At 44.0% G+C, this 22,140-nt stretch overlaps 1 protein-coding gene across 4 annotated transcripts in view; it reads left to right on the forward strand.

The window, feature by feature from the left end:
- STK38L (serine/threonine kinase 38 like) overlaps nucleotides 1-22,140 on the forward strand; it is a 46,031-nt gene that overhangs the window by 13,427 nt on the left and 10,464 nt on the right. For 2 of the 4 annotated variants that reach the window (XM_054630918.2, XM_054630917.2), the window contains exons 2-9: nucleotides 13,924-14,068; nucleotides 15,860-15,911; nucleotides 17,208-17,330; nucleotides 17,884-17,967; nucleotides 19,592-19,715; nucleotides 20,269-20,423; nucleotides 21,314-21,416; nucleotides 22,026-22,087. In XM_054630918.2, coding sequence (XP_054486893.1) covers nucleotides 13,935-14,068; nucleotides 15,860-15,911; nucleotides 17,208-17,330; nucleotides 17,884-17,967; nucleotides 19,592-19,715; nucleotides 20,269-20,423; nucleotides 21,314-21,416; nucleotides 22,026-22,087 — 837 coding nt within the window. In that variant the 5' untranslated portion in view covers nucleotides 13,924-13,934. Of the gene's footprint in view, nucleotides 1-8,989; nucleotides 9,231-11,229; nucleotides 11,368-13,923; nucleotides 14,069-15,859; nucleotides 15,912-17,207; nucleotides 17,331-17,883; nucleotides 17,968-19,591; nucleotides 19,716-20,268; nucleotides 20,424-21,313; nucleotides 21,417-22,025; nucleotides 22,088-22,140 lie in introns of those variants that run through there. The other 2 variants (XM_054630923.2, XM_077178368.1) reach the window with 2 other exon arrangements.

A 22,140-nucleotide genomic window follows, 5' to 3' on the forward strand; every position in this document is an offset into this window, starting at 1 on the left:
TTTGCCAAATTTTGCTCAAGGGGATAAAAAAAAAAAAAAAAGGTGGACTAGCCTCCAGATCATGCTTCCAACCCTGAGTTACCATCTTAGATCTGGGGAGAGTAATGAATTTTTTATTAAGGATCGAGGCTAGGGAGGTAGGGCTCAGTATCAATGGAGCATAATCTGTGGAGTAAAAAGTGCTAGTTTCTCCCAGACCTTTTCTGACTGCCAGGGGTAGTTCTAAAATAAGGGCTTTCACTTGCTTTTCATTTTGTAAATGAGTGCAAGTTAAAATATATTTTAAGGCTCAATTGAAGCAATAATTAATCATCTGAGGAATCACAGATGTAAATGTTTTTAATTCTGTGCTAATACTACTTTATTGGACTACTTTTTCTTTGTTTTTTGTGCTCCTTACATTTTCAGAAGAGAAGAGAATAGTGCAGAGCGGCTGCTTCCTTGTGATTTGTGAAACTGGGACATGTTCTCTCTTACGCTGTGCTATATCAGTGTGACAAACCACATCCCTGATATTGTGTGTGGCTTTACTGGGAAACTGTAAAACTCTCCAAAGGTTGCCTACTTATCAGTGCTTTAAAAGCAGCTGATTAATGTTATTTGCATGTGAGCAACAGAATATGTAAACGTTGACTGGAGAGTCATTGGAGGAATGCTCTCAGCTGGACTCACAAGAGCAGCATTTCTCCAAGGCTGCTGGAGCTCAGCTTGGAAATGCTATCACCAAATTTGGCCTCTTGCAGAGCATTGATATTCAGTGTCCTTCCTGTTGCTCATTCCCATATATTTTTCCCCTGTTTCTGAATTCATGGTGGGATTTCAGCCCTATCTTTGGAACAGTGCAAGCTGTCTCAGGTGCTTATCTTGCCACACGCCCTTCCAAACCCACAATATACATACCCATGCTTGGCTGCAGCCCTCAAATGGGCAGCTCACACAAGTGCACTTAAAAAGGAGGGCCCACATGTGTCATATGTTTTAAGTGAAATAATGAATTTTCAGAATGAATTAATAACTTCTTAATACTTAAGACCCCAGTCTTTTGTGCCTGTGAACTCCTTAAGCCTCCTAACATGATCTGCTGGCTACAGGAATGGTGTTTGCTTTCTTGTAGGGTGACTGAGGCACACCCTAAGTACATGTTTTCTTTTTCTTTCTGTATGGTTTGTTTTTGCACATAGGAAATAAAATAGAATCCAGATCATCTGTTACTTAATGCAGTTTCTTGTGCTGTAGCCACAAGAGCATCCTTCCTCTGTGCATACATCATCTGCAATTAAAAACAGAAAACTCCAGATATTCACTACTTCAATGCTTGCATCACTGGCAAATGACAGAGACTTAAAGTGGTTTTATTCTGCAGGATTTGTGCACTTCAAGTCACCATTAGAGGCTTTGTTAGGGATACCTGAGCAGGCAACTCTTCTGGGAGAGTGGTTGAATAGACTGAGAGGAGATGCATTAAGGAATGAGTGAGAAATTAGGATGGGCCTTTAAGTGGATGTTCCTGATGTGTTCCCATAGATCAGGTACTGGGCATTGCGTTAAGTGTTTGAGTGGCCATAGAACTATTCAGATTCAAGTACAGGTTGTGTCTGTGTGTGCTGCAGGGTGGGCTTCTGCTGCAGCTCAGCATTGCTGTTGGAGCTTGCTGTCCATGCTGGGCTTTGCTGAGCGTGCTGGAAGCAAGCAGTGCCTCAGGAGAGTTTGGGAGAGCTCACAAGGCAAATGGGAGCAGCACATGGTACAAATCCTTCCTGGACGTTGTAAATGTGACTGGGGTAATCCATGGGGAGTGCAGCACATGGATGGGTGCTCAGCTGTTCATCATGATTAGCCTCACCTTGACCACTCCCATCAGAATCAAATGGTTTGTGTTCTGTACTGTTGCAGCCTGAAGAGAAGGGAATGTCAGAAAGTACTTACAGCCTGTGGTTTGAGAGCTTTGCACAGCTCTCCTCTTCACCAGCCCATTTCCAAAGGGAGCCAGCCAAAGTGGGGGCAAGAGGGATGTGACTCATTGGTGAGAGTCATTGTTTGTATAACAGTTGCCACTGTGGGGCTCTGGGCTTTCTGTTGCACCCAATGTGACATAAATGGCCTCTGTCCAAAGGGACAGCCCTGTACTCCCACTGCCACAAGTGTATCCAAACTTTACTGGGATGTAGTCCAAGTCTGGCTGCCTGCAAAAGGGACAGTGCTGTTCTCCCCCTTGTCCTCTGTGCCTGTCCCTATTTAATTGCTCCTCTTTCACTGAATTTGTGGAGTTGGAGGATGGGACAAACCAATTTGCTGATCTTATGGAAGAGTGGTCTCCTTTTCACAAGAGCATTGGCTGGTTGGTAGCTTAATTCTGTCTGGCTGCTGAGGTGCCCTAACTGGACTGTGGCTGCATTATTAGGAAAACTGTAGGAATGTGTGGCTGGGACTTGAGGGATCAGCTCAGTGGAGAGGAAGGGACTTTGTTGTAGCCCTGGCTGCTGAGAATTTTCTTGTCTTTCTAAGAACCAATTGTAGACCTGCACTGACAAGTCCTTGAAGCAGCACTTGGCAGCAATTCCTGTCCTTTCTGTGTAAAGGCCTTGAGCATAGGGCCCATGCCCATAAGGAAATGTTAATGTTAAATAATATTTCAAAAGTGGAAATGATCTCATTCTTCCTACGGCATATTTGGGTTTTTCTCTGGTTACTATTTATGGGAAATAGCTGCTTGTATGCAATTTGTCAAGCAATTCAGATCACTGCCTGAAAGTAGCCTTTATTTGCCACTCCACCAGTCTCCATCTTGACCCATTGTTTGTACAAAACCAGTATTTCCGTTCAGATTTCCTGCAGGTAGCTCCACTTGTATTTATCTGCACTTGACAGATAAAGAAATGGAGGCTCAATGACACTTGGTCACCTTACAGGGGCAGTAGAGACTTTCACCTTGAAAAGGAGCAGCGAGAGCCATTCTGTAGGAACACAAGTGTTTCTTCTCCTTTGCTTGAGGTGACCCCTGTTCTGTGAAGAGTCCTTCTTCTACTGATGGGTCCTGCTCCTTTTCTCAGTCAAGAGAGTGCTTAGCCCTCAGAACATGATCCAAGGCTTTCTGTTCTGAAGGCTTCCTTGGTGGGAAAGGTTTGCTCCTAGAGAATTTATCATATTTTTCTGCTTTTGTTGCCATAATCTATTTCATCTTGAAAGCTTAGGAAACTGGCTCTTTAAATTTTATTTATTTATTTTTAATCTGGAAATTTACCCTTTCATGCATGTTTAACATACAGCCTTAATATCTTATAGAAACTTAAGCAGATCTCTTCTGTTCCTTTTCCCCTACTTCCCTTGCAGCTGGATATAGCCAGAGCATATATCCACATTTATAAATGCTCTGGCTCTGATAAACCATTTATCCTGGTTTGCTTCTCTTTTCCTTTAACTTGGAAACCAGGTAATAGAATCAAATATCTGAGGTGAATTTAAAGGAAAACAACTCCCATTCTGAGTGAACTTTCCCAGGCCAAGGCTGGAGAATTACTACTCACCAGGAGCTAATACCCATCACAGGCCTCATCATCTTTCACCTGACCTGCATGCAGTTCCTTTTTTGCCTTCCTCTGCTCTTCCTAGAAGGGTGAATATGCAGCTATGTAGGAGGTGAATATGCAGCTATGTGGACATACAGACTGTCATAACAAAGCATTCCTGGTGCACTTCAGCCCTGGAGGAGATGAGCAGTTGGGATGTGAAGGAAAGGCTGCAGGAAGACTCTGGGATTTCACAAGGCAGTCTGCCTCTGCAAGAGCTGTTTCCTCTCTACCTAAACCTCTACATTTCAGAGGGATAAATTGCAGCTACCCACTTGCTGTGTGTTTGTGATATATGCATTCTCAGTGTGATAGAAATGTTGAAATATGAGACCACAGTTGTATTGACTGTTCTCCCCTAAACCAGCCTGAGATAAGGCACAGTGGAAAAGCTTTCTCTTCTCAGTGATCCTTATTATCACTGTAGGGATTAGGTGTTGTGATTAGGATTCCTTTATGAGATAAAGCTTCATTCTCCACCTCTGTTGCTGGTGATTTGGTGGTAAGAGTATGGCTCAGCTACATCCCCACAGTTCCAAATCTGCTTCCCAGCTTCAGGCACCAGGAGGGTGGTACCATGTGCTCCTCTCTTACATCAGGAAACCACAGACATCTCTTTATCTCTGGGCCCTCACCAAGTTAGTCTGCTTTGTGTGCCAACAGCTGTCTGCTGCTCCAAATATCCCAGTTCAAGGAATGAAGTGCTGTAGTGGGATTTGAATGGGCAAACATCTGTTCTTCAGTATTGTGTACACTGACAACAGACACTACCTGCATTTGCAGGGCCAGAGGGATCTGTTGTGCTCATTAACCCTGACTGGAGGCACTGCACAGGCCATGGCCGGGCACTGATGTTCTGCATCTCATTTAGCAGTCAGCTCCTTTGCTGGCACAGACTTATCATGTGTAATTACTTAATTTGATTGATGTGATCTAAAAAGAGCCTGGCAAGAGTCAGGGATTTGAACATACATCAGTGGAAAAGAAAAGCAAACTTGGTGTCTTCTTCTCCAGCATTCTTCAGTGCAGAGTCCCTCCTAAATTCCAAAGGCCCTGCTTCCCTAGGCTCCTTAGGAAGTAGAAGGGCATTACAAAATACCTAAAATCTAAGAGCAGAGCTTCTTGGATGACATCTGAAAATGTAACACAGTTTCCTTGAAACTTGCACTGGTGCTGTGTTGGAAGCTTCTTTGCTTATTCATTGCTTTTCTCCCAACTTTTGCCTCTTTGTCACAAAAGATGTGGAGAAACTCCCTGTGACTGAATGTTACCTTTGGGCAGTTGTACATGTTTTAGAGGGGGTCATGGACCTGAGTAGGACTTTATCCAGAAAATCAATAACTGAGGAGGAAGCAGATTTATGATTGTTGCCCTTGCTCTGTAATTATTTCATGATCCAAAACATTGCAGCAAGATATTTAGCATGGCCTTTTTTATGCCAGTTTATTCAATGGGTCTTAAAACAATTAGGCCTGGATGCAAGAACCTGCTAAAAGCTGTGAGAATGCTTAAGTGCACAGGAATGCAATTACTCCAGTAAATAGAGAAGCTTCCTGTTTTTAGACACTTTTGAGAAAAGAAGGATTTGCAGCATTGTGAAACGTGGGGAGAGCCAGGAGGAAGGACAGATAGAAGTGAGCTGAAGCAAGCTATGAAATGTTATTTCATTGCAGAGCACTGTTGGCTTTCCAACAAGCTACTGATTTCTCTTGTCCCCAGGAAGTTAAAATGCACGCAGTGGTAAACACTGGAAGTAAAGGAGTGGCTGCTTGAGACTGCAGGTCTGGTTCCCTCATCACGTCTCATGCTTCATTTAGTCATCCAGAGTGTTGTCCTGAGCTGACCTCCCACGTGGAGCACTCCTTGCATGACAGCAGTGTGTGGAGACACCAGCACCTCTGTTCCCTTCCTGGTCCTGGCTCCGGCCCTCCACCCCTGCAGGTGGAGCAGAAGTACAACCCCTGTGTGTCCCCTCTGTCCGTGAGGTTGGGTGGGTGGGGCAGTCCTGCCCACAGCCACACACTCATGCTCAGTGAGGCAGCCTGAGTGGGTACTGCTAAACCCCAATGGCTGGAGTGTCTTAAGAAGAAAAGGGAATAAAATGAGTTATTTGAAAGAGTTGAGCTCAGGGAGCTGTTGGTAAGTCATTGTGTGTCCTTCAGTGCTGAGGGAGTGTTTTAAGTACGGAATGTCTCGAAATGTGCTCCTCACTTTGGGACAGAGCTATTGACAGTAGAGCTTAAAGAATGTAATTGTATCACCAAAGGCTGAAGGCCAGTGGAGCTGAGATGGAAGTGACCTTATTAGTAGATCTGCTTTTCTAAATTTCACATGGCCAGTCTCCCATTGTTTGTGAAATCCAAGGTTATGACGTTTGGATCAAAAGTTTTTTTGCTACTTGAATGGACAAAATATTAACCCTCAAGGGAAATAAACATAGTTTATGGATCTTACATAGGTGTAGGTAGCCCTAGGGGTTTTTAATGCATATATTCCCCTGTATACTCTTGTATACCCATACATAGTTTCAGCCTGTACCTTTTCCTGTCAGGGAAATGAATTTGCTCTCGCTGCTCGTCGAAAGCAGCAGAGAGCTGAATCTCGGCCGCTGTTCATGGGAGACTTCTGCTGCTCAGCTGTGTTGAATAGCAGGAAATCCTGGAGTGCAGCACAACTCCAATATTCAGTTTTTATTCCATATTAGGAAATATTTCCTTATCATTACTGCGGGTGTGTTGGAATGATTTCTGAGATTAATTTCTGCGAGCCAGATTAAAAGACAAGGAGGCCATGCCCGCTTATTTCCCGTTTTGGAATGACTCCATGGGAAGGGCCAAGTGGGCTCAGCCTGGGGCAGGGTGGCCTTTGTCAATCCCTGCAGGTGAAACCAGCCTCACCCAAACTATTTTAAAAAGAATTAATTTCAGCCTGGTAATGGTTCCTCAGTGTGGGTCGTGCAGCTTCTTGTGCTGGCACAAAGCACGGAGCGGCAGCAGGAGGGAAACAAACAGATGGTTGGATGGAAAATGGGATGGCTCCTTTCAGAGACAGTCCTGGCTTGTGCCAGCTTACAGCTCACACACAGCCTTGGCCTGGCCTGGGGGGGGTTCCTGCTGTTTGGCAGAGAGATTTTTTGCCTGCTCTCATCAGAGCCCCACACTGCTATTTTGGAATGCTTTTAGGTTTAGGAATTAACTTCAAGGCAGGAAAGTACTTTCCTTCATCTTGAAAACATCTTTTTTGGCTGCATTAAGGTCTTCTGGTGTTTAGGGAGCATATTGGAGCTGGCTGCTGACCCCCAAAATACTCTCTGGGTCTTACTGTCCCCCAGGTTTCCCTGGTGTTATCATCATCATCATGGTGGCTGCAGGACTCGTGCAGTGTTTGCATCCTGAGTCCTGTGTGCCTAGCAGTGTCTCCCCAGGGTTTTGTCACAGCCCTGGGGATCAGGCACTGGGAGTGTCCACTCCTTTTGGTTCACGAGTCATGGAGCACTTTCTGCTTTTAGCTGGGACTGTAACAGGCGCCTCACCCAGATGCCCCATGGGGGAAGAATGGCTGAAAATGGCTAAAACATTTGGACATCTTTGGCTTTTAAATAGCAAAGCCTGTTCCAATGGGGCTAATTTTACTTGGTTTCTTAGTGGTGCTTTAAATAGAACAAATGTAATTAATTCTGTAACTTTAAAGTAACAAAACTTATTCAACCATAATGCACATTGGGGAAGGAAGGCTAAAGGAGATGAAGTAAATAAACAAGGTTAATGAAATGCTGAAGTGTCAGTGATGGCATGTTGCAGTCTTATTTTGTTTTCCCTTCCCAAAAGGAGACTGTTGTAACAACTGAAGGGTGTCAGAAGGATCTGGTCATGGCAACAAAGTTTGAGAAGAATCTGCATGTGAAATATCTGATTTGTTTTATCTGGCAGGGAATGTTGTTTCCTTTCAGTAGCAGATTAAATAAAACAGGGGCTTGTGAATGATGATATTACTGAAAACGTGAATTATGGAGGAACAAAATATTTATTTTTCTGTCTGAAACATACCCTGGAGCAGTGCTTGGCAAACATGCTGATCTGATAATTATGAACCTCAGTAACAGCAGCTAGCATCATCCTGAGGCTGGAATGGGACTATTAGGTCAAAACCCATTGAGCTGAAGGGGTTTTGTGTTGACATGAGTGAGCTTTGGACAAGGTTCTGTCCTAAGTACAGAGAACTGTACTTAGAAATAACACAAACATTAAGATCACACGCCAAGAGTTGAAAAATACTGGCCCATGATTGACATAGATGGGACTAGTGAGGTTTTCTTGTCAGCTTGCTGCTTGGAGACTTCTGGGTCCCGTTGAGTTTTGGGTGTTTCTGGAGGTTAATCAAAAGTTTTGGAATTGGATTTAAACTAGGTTATAGCAAAAGAAGTTAGAACCCCCCTGTGCTGGGCTGCACCCAGAGCCCCAGGGCAGCAGGGCAGGGGGGATTCTGCCCCTCTGCCCCTCTCTGCTGAGCCCCCCCTGCAGGGCTGCATCCAGCCCTGGGCCCAGCACAGGAAGCACAGGGAGCTGCTGGAGCCAGGCCAGAGCAGGGACACCAAGGGGATCAGAGGGATGGAGCAGCTCTGCTGGGAGGAAAGGCTGAGGGAATTGGGAATGTTCTGCCTGGAGAAGAGAAGGCTTCTCTGGGGTGACCTCATTGTGGCCTTGCAGTGCCTGAAGGGAGCCCACAGGAAAGATGGAGAGAGACTCTTGACAAGGGCCTGGAGTGACAGGACAAGGGGCAGTGGCTTCACACTGACAGAGAGAAAGTTTAGATTGGATATTAGGAAGAAATTGTTTCCTGTGAGGGTGCTGAGGCCCTGGCACAGAGAAGCTGAGGCTGCCCCATCCCTGTCATTTTTCAAGGTTGGATGGGGCTCTGAGCAAGCTGGGATAGTGGGAGGTGTCCCTGCCCATGGCAGGGGGGTGGAACTGGATGGTCTTCAAAGTCCCTTCCAGCCCAGGCCTTTCTGTGATCCTCAGCAGGAGGAGGTTCAGTATAAACAATTGGATGGTGAAAATATGCACAGGACAGTTGCCAAACCTGTGCTAGCAGAAACTGTAGTGCAGAAAGTCATTTTCCTCCTGGGCTTGATGGTACTTTCTCCTTCTGTTCCCTCACTGGAGCTATCAGCTGTTGTACAGCATTTTTATCTCTGCTGTCTGTTTGCTCACCCCACGTATGGCTGCATGTCTCAGAAGCTGCTCAGAGTACATCCCACCACATCATCCTGCTGAGCCTTGGGATGTTTTTTTCATTTGTCTGGCCCTGCCCACTGCCCCTTGGTGTGAATCATGCTGTTATTTGTGTATGGTGGGTTGGTTTTTTCCAGTTTTATATATATCCTGTCTCTCTTTAGGAGAATTCAAACAATTTGGAGACTGTGGGGCTGGCACTTGTGCTCAAAGCTTTACCATGTCTGTGCTGCTTTTCTAGATAGCACCTCATTTTTTAGATTTAATCCTTGTCATTTTTTAATATAATCCTTGTCAGCCTTGGGGTTTAGCGCCCAGCTTGGTGAGTTTTTGGGCTGGGTTGTCTGGAAGGAGCCAGGCAGAGTCTGCTCTCAGTTCTCACCCAGAAGAGCCCCAGCTCCGGGCACGGTGGTGACAGCTGGAATTTCTGAAGGTACCCACTTCATTGTGCTCTACATGTTTGCTTTGTCTCTCCTTTCTCTTTTACTTCCTAATTCTTGAAAAATGCCATTTGTATACTTCATTTCAGGAGCAAGTTCAATGTCAAGCTGAAACCATGGGAATTTTGAAAGGCAAAAATATGTTTTGGTATCTGACTTATCCAGGGGCTTTGATTCAGGAGGCAAATTCTCTTGGAATGTTAAATGGAAATTTCATTAATTTGGCAGTTTTTACTGTAATAGCAAACTGCCTTCCTAACTGCTGGGCTTTAGGGGTATACTTGGGTGGATAAATTAAAATTATTATGTCTTTCTGTGAATTGATGTCATTTTGGAGGGAGGATTGCTCTTCCCTGTCCTGCTGAACATGTATGTAGCTTGACATTGTAAATCCAAATCAGAGACCAGCAGCATCCTTCTGTCATGTGGAAAAAAGGTGTTTTTCTCTCTGGCGGAATTGGGTGTGGGGTTTGCTCCCCAACTTAAATACTCACTGAGTCCTGAGTAAATTTATTCCAGGGCTACTGTATAACTGTACTACACATGTGGCTTCAAAAAGAAAAATTATGTTTCCAGTGTGTGACTTAGGTTCAGATTAGTTTGATAGTATAGATCCAGCCTGATTTGAAATATCTTGTGGCACTTCTTACTGACAAAGCTGTGCAGGAGACTTTCCTGTGCAGGAGGCTTGGATTCTCTCTTCTTATCCCTTCCTGATTAGAGAGTGATCCCACAAAGTGCTGTGTTTCAGGGCAGAGCAGTTCTCCATTTGCTTTGATTTCTTCCATCTCTCCTCTTTGGAGCTGCTGCAGCAGGTGGGATTGGATGCCTCAGTGATTTTTTGCACTCATTATTAACAGACTTAATCCAATAGTTTAATGAAAACATTGATGACAGGCTCTGGGAGCTGCCAAGAGGTGCCCCAGAGAGAATGTGGGGTTTGGAGTTACCAGTGGTGTAGCACAATCTGGGTATGGGGGTTTAAAGGGTGGGAACTCCAGGCAAACAGATGCAGAGTTTGATTTAGAGCTGTTGTGACAAATGGGAGTGCAGATTGAAGTTGTAGTCAATGCTGCTTGGCCTTTCTCTGCTTCCCAGTCAGGAAAGATCTAGGAACAAAAAGGTCAAATGTATGCTTTGATTAGGCAACCTTTTTCTACCAGGAGGGAGAGTTGTATCCAACTGACATATTTCTATTCAATGATGGATCAGGAGGGGATTGCTTGGAGACATCTCTTGAAGGCTCCAGTTCAGTAGCATTTGGCTGCTCTCCCCTTTCTGTAGCCGTTCCCTGCTCTCCCTCATCCTTGGGGAATATCCCTCCTCTCCTCTCTTCTCCTCCCCTCTGTGCTGTTCTCCCTCCTGCCTCTGGTAGCCAGATTTTCCCTGGCTGCTGCACATCCATAGCTCCTTATCCCCTTGCTGCAGGTGCTGAGCTGGCATGAGGAGAGCTCAGGCTGGGATTTCAGCCATGCCTGCAGGAGGCACGGGCTCGTTTCCTGGGCCAGGCAGCACATATGGCATCCCTGCTCCTGGCAGCTCGGAGCCCTGGTCCCGTGGGCTCAGTGCCTCCTGTCCATTGCAGCCCTTTGATGTCTTTCTTCCTCACACTTGGGGATGTTCCAGGCCCTTCAGTAAAATCCCTGTCAGCCAGAGGAGTTCTGGCTAAATGTGGCCAGCTGGTTGAATATGACATTCTTCATGGTCCAGGGAGCCTAAAGTAATTCCAGTGATGCTGCAGGAGTGGAATGATTCCATTATGGAGGTGGCATGGATTTGGGTGAACTATTAGGCTTGTGAGGGCATTTCCAAGAATTATGGGTGGCACCTTTTCAAAGCATTCCCGTTAATGTGGTGAGGTCAGTACAAGTAGTGTGCCGTCAATAAAAAGTCCTGTTTTGGAGCTCCTTCCTTCCCGCCCCCATCCCTCTGCATCATTTGTTTTTAAAGGTCACGCTTAAGCACTGTACTTGGTGACTCCCAGCTGAATATTTTGTCTGGGATGTGGATTTGTGCTGTGTTTGGGGGCTCGTTGAGCAGAGACAGGAGGAAAAAGGAAAAAGGCTGAAGAGGTTTTCTCGTCTGTGAGTTTGCACAGGATTCTGTGGGATATCTCGTGCCTCCTGCCAGGTCTGTGCTCTTTTTCATTTACTTTGGGGACTCTGGAGAGCTTAAGGCATCTCCTGTTTTTACAGATATTTTGTTTGTGGTGGTTTTGGGTTGGTTTTCTCCCCATAGTGGCAGAGCTAACTGGGGACACTTATATGTCTTTCCCTCCTGTGAAGCATATGAGAGTCAGTCCCACTGCTGATAGTGTGGGGTGCCAGTGCTGGGATTGGGATCTCCTTTTTGCAAGTTTAATAAAACCCAGTGACTTGGATTTGCTGTCTGACAGTGCCTGCATTTGTGAGTGTAGAGCATGGGCAAAACAAATGAAGAGGAAATCAAGTTGCAGTGTTGTTTTATCCTACCAGGAATACAAGACGTGCAAAGGAGAAATATCCGGTGTGAGAGTGTGCCTGCTATACCTTAAGTAAAGGTTAATCCATTTCAAGCCTGGCTTAATGCTGCTCTATCCTGATGTTCCAAAATTATCAGAAGGCAGGTTTTTACTCCGTTAGGTCATTTCTTGAAATAACTTAATCACAGATGCCGGTATGTGGTCAGCTGTTGCTGTGTTTGATTTCCTCTTATCAACTGATTTGTATTTATCTTTTCCCACCTATTGAGGGGAAAAGTGTAAAATTGTACAATAAACACAACAGGGAGACCAGTGCCTAAGTTCTCCCAGCTTCTGGAGACGTGTCCAGCATGGGGGATGTTTCTGTATGAAGAACAGAACTGCCTAATTTTTAGTAAACACTGTTAGGAATTGACAGTTCTCATCTTTCTTCAGTAGAAAACTGAAGGGAATAAAAGATTGATTAAAAATAGAAATATTGGCATCACTTTGAAGCAGCTGTAGTGCTATTAAAACCTCTTTGTGCCTTTATGGAGAGATATATTTTTATTCTCAGAATTCTGGTGTCTTGTGCACTTCAAAATAAACAGCTAAAATAATATCCACATGATGCCATAAAACGCCTTTATTTGTGACACAGCAGCTGCGTTTCTGGCAACAAATATCCTATTGTCACATCAGAACCCATGAAAAATCCACAGGAAAAAATCCCACCCTCTCAGAGTGCAGCAGGCAGAATCAAAACAAAGAGCCAGGAGCAGAGTTCAGGGATCCTCCTGCCCCAGTGTGGACGTGCAAGTTCTCTTCTGTATGAACCCCTAATCAGTTCACCTTCAAAGCCATTAGGATCTGCTTAAATTAAGCCTAATTCGGGATTTGTCTTCTGCACAATCCTCTGGTGAAATGGAAGGATTAAATAAATAATAAAAAGGAAGCCAAGTGCCTGAAGGGAGCCCACAGGAAAGATGGAGAGAGACTCTTGACAAAGGCCTGGAGTGACAGGACAAGGGGCAATGGCTTCACACTGACAGAGAGCAGGTTTAGATTGGATATGAGGAAGAAATTGTTCCCTGTGAGGGTGGTGAGGCATAGGATGCCCAGAGCAGCTGTGGCTTCCCCTGGATCCCTGGCAGTGTCCAAGCCCAGAAGGGGCTCTGAGCAATCTGGGATAGTGGAAGGTGTCCCTGCCCATGGCAGCGGGGTGGAGAACAAGGTATTTGAGGTCCCTTCCAACCCAGGTCATTCTATGGTTCTGTGATGTGTACTTCTGTGTAATTTTCCAAAACTAACCTCTAAACAACCTGACCAAATGGGAGTGGGGCTGAGATGCTGCTTTTCATGCTTTTCTTCCATGAAGCTCTCCTAAAGTGCCTCAGCTCACTTCCAGGTAGGGCATGAATCTTAGGACAAACTGTGCTGGTTCTTTGGGTTTTTTAACCTCCCCTGGCTTTCCCGGATCAGCTGCAGGGCATTCAGAGCTTCCCTGAGGTGTCTTTTTCCAGCATTAAAAAGTGTTGTTCCAGTACATCCAAGTTCCTTGGGTTCAGGATAAAAGCTCTCAAGGAGAGCAGCCTTTCTTCTTTCTGCTTCCTTTCTTCTTTCTTCCCAGTTTTTAGGTGCCCAGTGACCATGTGCCCTATGTCATAAGTACCACCTGGCCACATGTAACTCTGTGGAGCAACTTTAAAATTCAAATATATTCAATGGTTATCTTTATCCTTGAAATAACTTCTCTGGACTGAGGTTAGGGTTTTTTCCCATTTGCTGTCTCATTTTATTCCAGCCTTTTTTTTCACATCTAGAATTTTTGGAGTCTGAAATTGTCACAGAGCTGTGACAAGTCCAGCTCTGGGAGCTGCCTGATCCTTCTCTCTCCTACCCTTTTCCCTCCCCCAGGCTGGGCCCAGGTCTGCCAGAGGGACATTTTCCTTATTTGTGGACAAGCACAGCTGGGTCAGCTGCCCAGAGCGTGCAGTGCTCTTTGCTATGATTCACTCTTTGTTTTGCCAACATGTTGTTATTTTTTAGAGTGGGTAGCACATCCTCCTGCTATCTTGGGATAATTTTATAACGAAGCTTTTAATAGAGTTTCTTATATCTAAAGAACAGTGCCTTTACTGTGAATTCTGCCTAAGAGTTTGGAGATGGAGAGTGGGAAAGAGGAATATATATTTTTTTAAATTTTCTTTTTGAAGTGAGTAATGATTTGACCTGCTCTGTTTCAGTACATGTTACCATGGCGATGACTGCAGGGACTACAACATCCTTTCCCATGAGTAACCACACCCGGGAGAGAGTGACGGTGGCCAAACTCACACTGGAGAACTTCTACAGCAACCTGATTATACAGCATGAGGAGAGGGAAACCAGGTACTGCCTCTGCTTCCCCTCACCCCTCTGCAGCTTTTCTTGCTGTTTGTTCAAGGGTATTTCAATCCCCAGGAATGGGACAGCTCTGGGAAGTTCTGTATGTGGTGGCAGGGAGTGAATTCCTAGAGGGCATGGGCTGTCTTTGGGGGGACCTGTGAACATCCCTGGATCACTGTCACTGAGTGGCCAAGGAGCTCCACTTCTGATGTTTTTGTGCAATTCACCTCCTCATCAGTTACTTTGTGGAAACTGCTCTGTGCAGGGTGTTATTTTGCAGTAACATGTGAGGTTTCTCCTTCTGTGTGAGGTTGGGGACCTCTGATTCCTCTGCAGGTGCCCAGGGGAATGAACTCTGCAGAGCTGCTGAGGGGTGGGAGTTTGGTTTGGCGTAAGGCAGCAGCTTGTGGTGTTTGTTCCTGCTCTGCACCATGGAGCTCATGCCAAGACTCCCAAACCCTGCAGGAGGAAGTGTGTAGGAGATAGGGAACAGGGCTGAGAGGTGTTTGATGGGATGATGGGGTAAGGAAAGGAGGCAAAGAGCTGGTGTGGAAATAAGTGGCAGCAAATGAATTGATGGTGGGCAGCAAATGGTTGATGATGGAGGGTTTGAGAGGCTCTCAGGTTGGAAGGAAGACTTTTGGGGATAATGTAATCCCAGTCTGTAAATTCTGCTTGGGTGGTGCTGCCTGCTACTCCTTGCATGGGAGTGTGGGATGGTCATCACCACTCAGCTTCTCCCAGCAGTGCGCAGTCCTGTCTCTGAGGTGTGAAGTGCCACTTGAATTAGGTGTCAAAGCACCAAGTGTTTGGCTATAATGAATCTTATGTTGGATTGTCATTAGTGTGTGAAATTATCATTCCTCTGGTAATATGTTTTTAATTGAAGGGTTTTCAGTCAAGCAGCAGGGTTTCTGTCTTCATCATATTTAGTCATTATTCCATGTAATGGAGTTGCTTCTAGTTAGGAGAATAGACTGTCTATCAAGGGCCTGTAATTTAGAGGATCCCGCTGTACTTCCCAAAGTGCAGAAAGGCACCAGCAGCCTGGCTCCAAGCCTTTGAATTCTTGCCTGTTGCCGGGGGTTACCAGCCTTCAGAAAGCTGCACCCTGGCAGCTGTAAAGGAGCATCCTGTGGGTGAACAGAAAGGAGTCCTGCAGCCACATTGCCATGTGCTGACCCCCTGCCACCTGTGGGGTATTTCCAGGCTTTGCTCCCCTCTCAGAGCCTCCCAGCCTGGCATGGCACTGGTGGAAGACTTGGAGCTGTGAGCCCTGGCCTGGGCAGGACACTGTGGGGGAGAGGATGGTGCATCCAGGGGGTAGAGTTTAGTTGGCATGGGAAGAAGGGGGGCAGGACCAGGTGTGTGACCAGGGGGAGGTCATCACACAGAGAGGATGGAAGCTGGAGCTGGCTGGCATGTGGGAGATGGAGCTGAGATAGAAATGGTGAAAAAACCAATTTTTATTCTGGTTTGTAATCCTAATTGATAAGAACAGCCTTAATTCAACAAGATGCAATCACTCTAATAACATACTTTTTCATATAGGTTTAATGCCTGATTCTGCAAGTACATAACCATGTGCTTAAATATGCTTCTACATTTTCCTCAGCTTTGTTCACAAATGAGTAACTGGGTGGAGTGGGGCTGTCTGTCTGCCTGCAAATTTCCATCTGAGGCAAATTCTTCAGTACTTGGAGTATGTGAAGCAAAGGTATTGACTTGCTGTGGTGTTATGTTTGGTTTTAATAAATAATAAAAGGTGCAATCCCCTGTTTTTCTCCTTGGCAGGCAGAAGAAGTTGGAAGTGGCTATGGAAGAGGAAGGCCTTGCAGATGAGGAGGTAAATACTGCTTAAGTAACCTTACAAACTACTTTGCTTTTGTCCCACTGTTTCATGGGGGATGGCATTTGAAGAGATCACAGAAACATCAGCCAGCATGACAGAAGGTTTTATTTTGTACATGAGTGTTGCCCCTTTAATAACCTGTTTATGTTAGGGAAGCTGGGAATATGCTTGACTGATACTTGCAATAGCTATCCAAGGCTTTCATGCTACCTGTAGTTCTTATGAGACATGGCCACAGCAAGTAGCTAGCAAGCTTTTTAAAGATTAAAATTGTTTGCTGTTATATTTGGCAAGAAAAAAAAGTGGTTAGAAGTGGGTAGAAAGCAAAATGCTGAACCATTTTTTTCTTGATTTAAACAAAAAATCATCACACCTTTGCTCCTTTTGGATACAAATGAGGAGGGATCTCAATCTGGTTGCCATCTTTGAGAACTTTGGTCAATAAGTTGCTTTTCTGAGGTCCATAACACCATGTCTGCCTTCAGGATAAGCTGGGAAATCAGTAGGAAGAGTGTGTCAGTCCTTCTGGAGTTTTTGTGGCTGCTATAACTCCTGGGTAGTGGGAATTTAAGTGTGGATGTGTATTGCCATCTTGTGGCTTTAGAGGATGCTGTAATCCCAGCACAGAGTCTGGCAGGTGCCTGATCCAGGAACCTCCTTAGGAGACTCTGAGCTCTCAGCATCTTTGGGTGCAGCATTTGTCTTCTCTTGGGGTGAGTCCCGGTGACATTTTCATCAGACAAAATAGATGATGGCATTTAGACTGATTTTTCTTTTAGAATTGAGTGCTTGCCTGCCATAAACCAAATGGATTTTGTTGTAGATCTGTAACCAGGGCCTCTGCTGCTTGCTAAGCTCCTCGTTGCCTGTCATCACTTGGGATACAAGTTTCAGCTTTTATTCGTCCTTCACTCTGCCCAAAATGAAGAGTCCTTGCCTCAGGCAATGACTTTGGCCTTGGGACTGGTACACCTTGTTTGGACCAGTATGATAGTGTTTCTTCATAATTTTTCTTTTTTTTTTTTTAATAACAAAGTAGTAAAATTAAAATACCACCAAGTAATAAAATTAAAATACCACCACCAACCAAAAAAAGGTGGGAAATTGTGCCTGAGGCTTCTATAGAAAAGACCATTCTCAAGTACTATATTTTGAGAAATTCAGAAAGAAGTGTAGAAGGAGAAGTTTTCTCCTGTTGGGATTCCAGAGAACAACTTCCCAGGAAGGGAGGGTGCATATCTTGACTCTCTGTTGCCAGATGACTGACAGGTTGCTGTGCTGTGTCCTCAGAAAAAGCTGCGCAGGTCACAGCACGCCCGCAAGGAAACCGAGTTCCTGCGGCTCAAGAGGACCCGGCTTGGCTTGGATGACTTCGAGTCTTTGAAAGTCATAGGAAGAGGAGCATTTGGGGAGGTTTGTGGCATTCTTGCTTGAACAGGAGATTAAAATGGGATTGACCACTGTAATGAAACATTCTAATTACAATTTGATGAATTGTTTTATTGCAGAATGACAGCTATTTGTGCCATTCTCCAAGTGTGAGAAGTCTGGTGATTAATCACATGCATTGATTTCCCAAGGCTTCTGGAAGGACACTTAGTTTCCCATGGCTTCCCACACTGATGTTGCCCACATGGCTCTCTGCAATTATGGATTTGCAATGGCACAGCCCCTCTTGATAAACCTCCTTTCTGCCCTGTGTCACATCAGTTATTTCTCCTGAATTTTAACCTACACAGTCTAAGCTACCTGGAATTCCCTGTGCCGACTTTTCCTAAAACAAAAACTGTTCTTCATTAGTGTTAGTGTTGTACATGGTGCAGAATAATTCCTTTTTCAGTATTTAACATATTTAAATGTGTTTTTAAATATTTAACAAGAGAACTTTTCCATGCCTGGCAATTGGGAGCCTTACAGTGGATTTCTGAGGCAGAGAAGACTGACTTGGTTCTCTCTCTTGGTAAAGGTCCGCCTCGTTCAGAAGAAGGATACAGGTCACATTTATGCAATGAAGATACTGAGAAAAGCAGATATGTTGGAGAAAGAGCAGGTTTGTGGTCTCTGAGTCCCCTAAATTTCCAACTTACCCTTTCTAGAAAATGTTTTCCACCTTTGAAAGCCCCACAATGGTCTGGCAGTCCAAAGAGTCTGTGCTGTTGCTACCACAGCACAAAAGCAGGAGAGGTTAGGAAATAAGGTCATGGAACTGCATTTAAAAATTACTTCTTTACAACTAATTTGGAACAGTGACTAAGATTTTATTTTTCTCTCCTTATCAATGCGGAGCTTATAGTACTGAATCTGTAAAACTGCATTTCAAGGAAAATACTTCTGGAAAAATAATCCTGTGTCAAATAAAAATGGAGGTATTTGATGTTTTTTTTAAAAGAAAACCAGCAGAAATCACATTATTCATCAGCATTGTCTTCTTTGGGTTTGCTTTATAGTGGGGTTAATCTTGTTGGGGGTTTATTTGTTTTGATTTTGTTAGTTTGGTTGGTTTTTGCTTTTACTTTCTAGCTAACAATTCACTGTGAGGACACATAAGTACTTTAGCACCACAAAGCAAAGAAATCAAGGGTGGGTATCTCAGGAGATAAAAGAGGGCTTTTGTCTTACTAGTCCAAACCTTACCCATCATTTGCACATCATTTCCCTGCAGCAGTGGTACTTTTTTTTTCCTGGCACAGATTTTGTCTCCTGCAGCCCAAGCCCTGAATTTAGGGAACCAGAGGAGCAGCAGGGTGTGCAGAGCAGCCAGGATTTGTGTAGTGCTGCCCCCATTTCAGAACCTGATGTGGGAAGGAGTCTGAGCTCATGCTCTACATTCAGTTTGAGACAGTGATCTTCCCTGGCCAGTGTTTATCTGCTGGAATTTTCATTGCCTGCCTCTGTGGAGAGGCAACAGAGGACACATATAAAGAAAAGAAATCTTCTAGTATTTTTTCCCCCAAGTGTGGTAGCACTGAGAGAAATCCTGGCTATTTTTAGGCAAAGTTTTCCTGTTGTATTTTAAGGCTGCATTGAGGAGTTGAGGGTGGAAAAAAGTACTTTCTAATGAGACTAAATAAAGGCAGATAAATCCAGGCAGGAGTGTCTCCTGCAGAGGAAGAACCTTTGCCCCATGCAACCCTGTGACAAGATTCATGTGAAGATGTTCCTCAGCAGCAGAACTGAGGAACAGGTGCAGGAGACTCTTTGCTGCTTTTCTTACAGCTGTCAAGAAATATTTTTCCATGCAAATGTCTTTAATTTTTCCTCCAAGATGAGGGTATGTTGTAGTGAAAACACACACTCCAATCTCCATTATTCTTAATTTCCATCAAATAATGGGGTAGCAGCTTTCCCTGTATTTTCCAAAACCTTAGCTGGAACTGGAATATCCTGAGAAAGGTCAGATATTCCTGAACTCACTTGTACTTTTTCCACCAGCTTTTTCAGTTCTTTCTAACAAACAGAACCAGCTTAACAAGCTGTGCTTTGTGTTTCTAGAGAAACCCTAGGATCTTATAAAAAGTAATGGAAAATATGAGTATGGAAAGAGCTAGAAAAATAGTTCCTTTGCTAAAGGTCATGAAAATGTGCTCTAGGGCTAGGAATGTAATGTGATGTTCTTTGTTGAAATATTTCAATATTTGCCTAATAATAATTTTTTTTTGTTTTTCAAATTTTAGGTGGCCCATATCAGAGCAGAAAGAGATATTTTGGTTGAAGCAGATGGAGCCTGGGTAGTGAAAATGTTTTACAGCTTTCAGGATAAAAGGAACCTTTACCTGATCATGGAATTTTTACCTGGAGGTAAGCTGGGTGCTGTGGCATAAGGTGATACAGGTACTTCTTCCTTAGCCTTTGTTGGCAGCTTTATAAAATATTAGAAACAAACATGCTGTATAATTTGTGAAAATAAAAATGTTAACACTCTTTTAAATGAAGTTCAAGTCATGTGACCATTCCTGACCAACTTTTTCCATCCCCTTTTTAGGGGAAGGAAAAAGGTTGAAGGGGTATTAAATAGACTTGAATTAAATAATTATTTTAATAGAAATTTCTGCTTTTTTTCAACTGAGGCTGTTAACAGTAAAAACAAACCAGAAGAAAAGCCCTTGTTCAAACAGTTGGTGCAATAAATTTAACGTGTGTAAAAATCCACTGTATTTTCTTGAGCTGTTCAATTAAAATTCCTGTTTAGGATTTTCAACTAAAAAAGTAAGTTGGGTTTGTAGGTCCTTGCAGTAATAGTTTTATGATTAGTAACTATAAGGCCAGTTACAAGGTTAAATTTGGATTCTACTGGGGTTTTGTGACTTAGAATGTTCTGATCCCTAAGCTGTATTTTCTTCTCTTTGATGAGGTGACATGATGACCTTACTGATGAAGAAGGACACACTATCAGAGGAGGAGACCCAGTTTTACATTTCTGAGACAGTGCTGGCCATCGATGCCATTCACCAGTTGGGATTTATCCACAGGGACATCAAGCCAGACAATCTCCTGCTGGATGCCAAGGCATGTACTGGGCTCACCAACTGCTGGTGCTTCCAAGATCCCAGGCTGCCCATCCCACTGCAGAGCAGTGGGAGCCACTGGTGCCACCCCAGAGATTTCAACTGGCTGGAGGGAAGGCTGGGAATGCCCAATGTATTTTCTCTGGAGAACACCAGTATGTTTAAACAAAGGCAAATCTTACTCAGAACTCTGGTAACCATTTTAAGGCAAGGCTTATACGGGAAAAAACCCACTCAGGGTGGCCAGATGCTGATACTCATACACATTAAAAGGTGCAGCATTCCTTTTATGCATCTTGTAGTAGCTGTGGACAATTCAGACAATGCTAAATGTTCAATTCCTACAGTTACATTTATTTCATCACCCACTCAGCTGTGGAAACTCCCTCAGTTAGACTGACCATTCTGGCCATGAAATGCACCCAGTCAGCATTACCAGATCATGGAATTATCTAGGTTGGAGAAGATCTTTAAGATGATAGAGGTCAGGCATTATCCCAGCATGCACAGGTCTGTCAGGTTTGATGGGTCTATCAGCACTGATGTCTGGGAATCTGATTAAAGCCAAGGTTACTATCAAAACAAAGCAAAGGAATTTTGTCCTGGAGGCTTGCTCAGTCACAGTGGTATCCAGTTCAAAACAAAACCAGGCAAAGTACCTGCCCTCAACCATTGGGAAATTGTAGATTTGACCATTCCTGGGAGGCCATAGCCTGCTGGAGAGAAAACAGACCCTTCCAGTATACCAAGGTTCAGTCTTTGCTTCCCTGCTTGTCCTGTGCCAGTCCATCATGGCCTGAGAGGGCATGTGAAGTGATTAAAACTCTTTTTTCCCCCCAAGCACTACCTACATAAATAATGGTTTTGTGTTCTCTGATTATGTTTTTTCAGGGTCATGTAAAGCTGTCTGATTTTGGGCTCTGCACAGGTTTAAAGAAAGCCCACAGAACAGAGTTCTACAGGAACCTCACACACAACCCACCAAGTGACTTCTGTGAGTATGAGCTGTCCTAGTTGAACATGTAAATGGTTTTGAGCTGCAGCTGTACATTGTACCTGTGTTTCTGCTGGGATAAGCAAGATGGAGCAGGCTGATTGCATTTAATTGGAAAACTGGAAATGCTTGTTTCCTGGGTCATGGGATCATTTTCACAGGCAAGAAATGATGATTTCTGCAGTGGTCATGTATTTTTGCATGTTCATACACAGACATGAATACACATAATGTAATGTATCTATATTGTCATGTATTTTTCATTAAGTTAGTGAAGTTACACAACTGCTCTTTCAGGAGGGACATGGGTTCCATGTGCCAAAGGACTGCAGTCAGTGACAGTCTCATGAAACTTTTCAGAAGCTGATCTAAAAATGTTAACAAGTTCTAATTTAGAATTGCTGATACGTGTCCTACTTACATGAATTTCAGCTGTGCATTGGACAGTAGTTATTCTCATGTTCCCATTTTCAGTTATAATCAAGTAGTTGTTTCTAGACTAGGGTTCTAAATATCCAAGATAGTTACTTAAAACTGGAGCCATATAAATCTTTCTTCTCTTAATTCTCACAAATACACTTGTTATTTAATAACTACTTTGTAAATTAGCATTTCAGAATATGAACTCAAAGAGGAAAGCAGAAACATGGAAGAAGAACAGGCGACAGCTGGTGAGTTAATTAATGTATAATTCTTGATTTGCTTTTAAACTAGTTACAGGAAG

This window comes from Agelaius phoeniceus, chromosome 5, assembly GCF_051311805.1.
Source record: "Agelaius phoeniceus isolate bAgePho1 chromosome 5, bAgePho1.hap1, whole genome shotgun sequence".
Lineage (NCBI taxonomy): Eukaryota > Metazoa > Chordata > Aves > Passeriformes > Icteridae > Agelaius > Agelaius phoeniceus.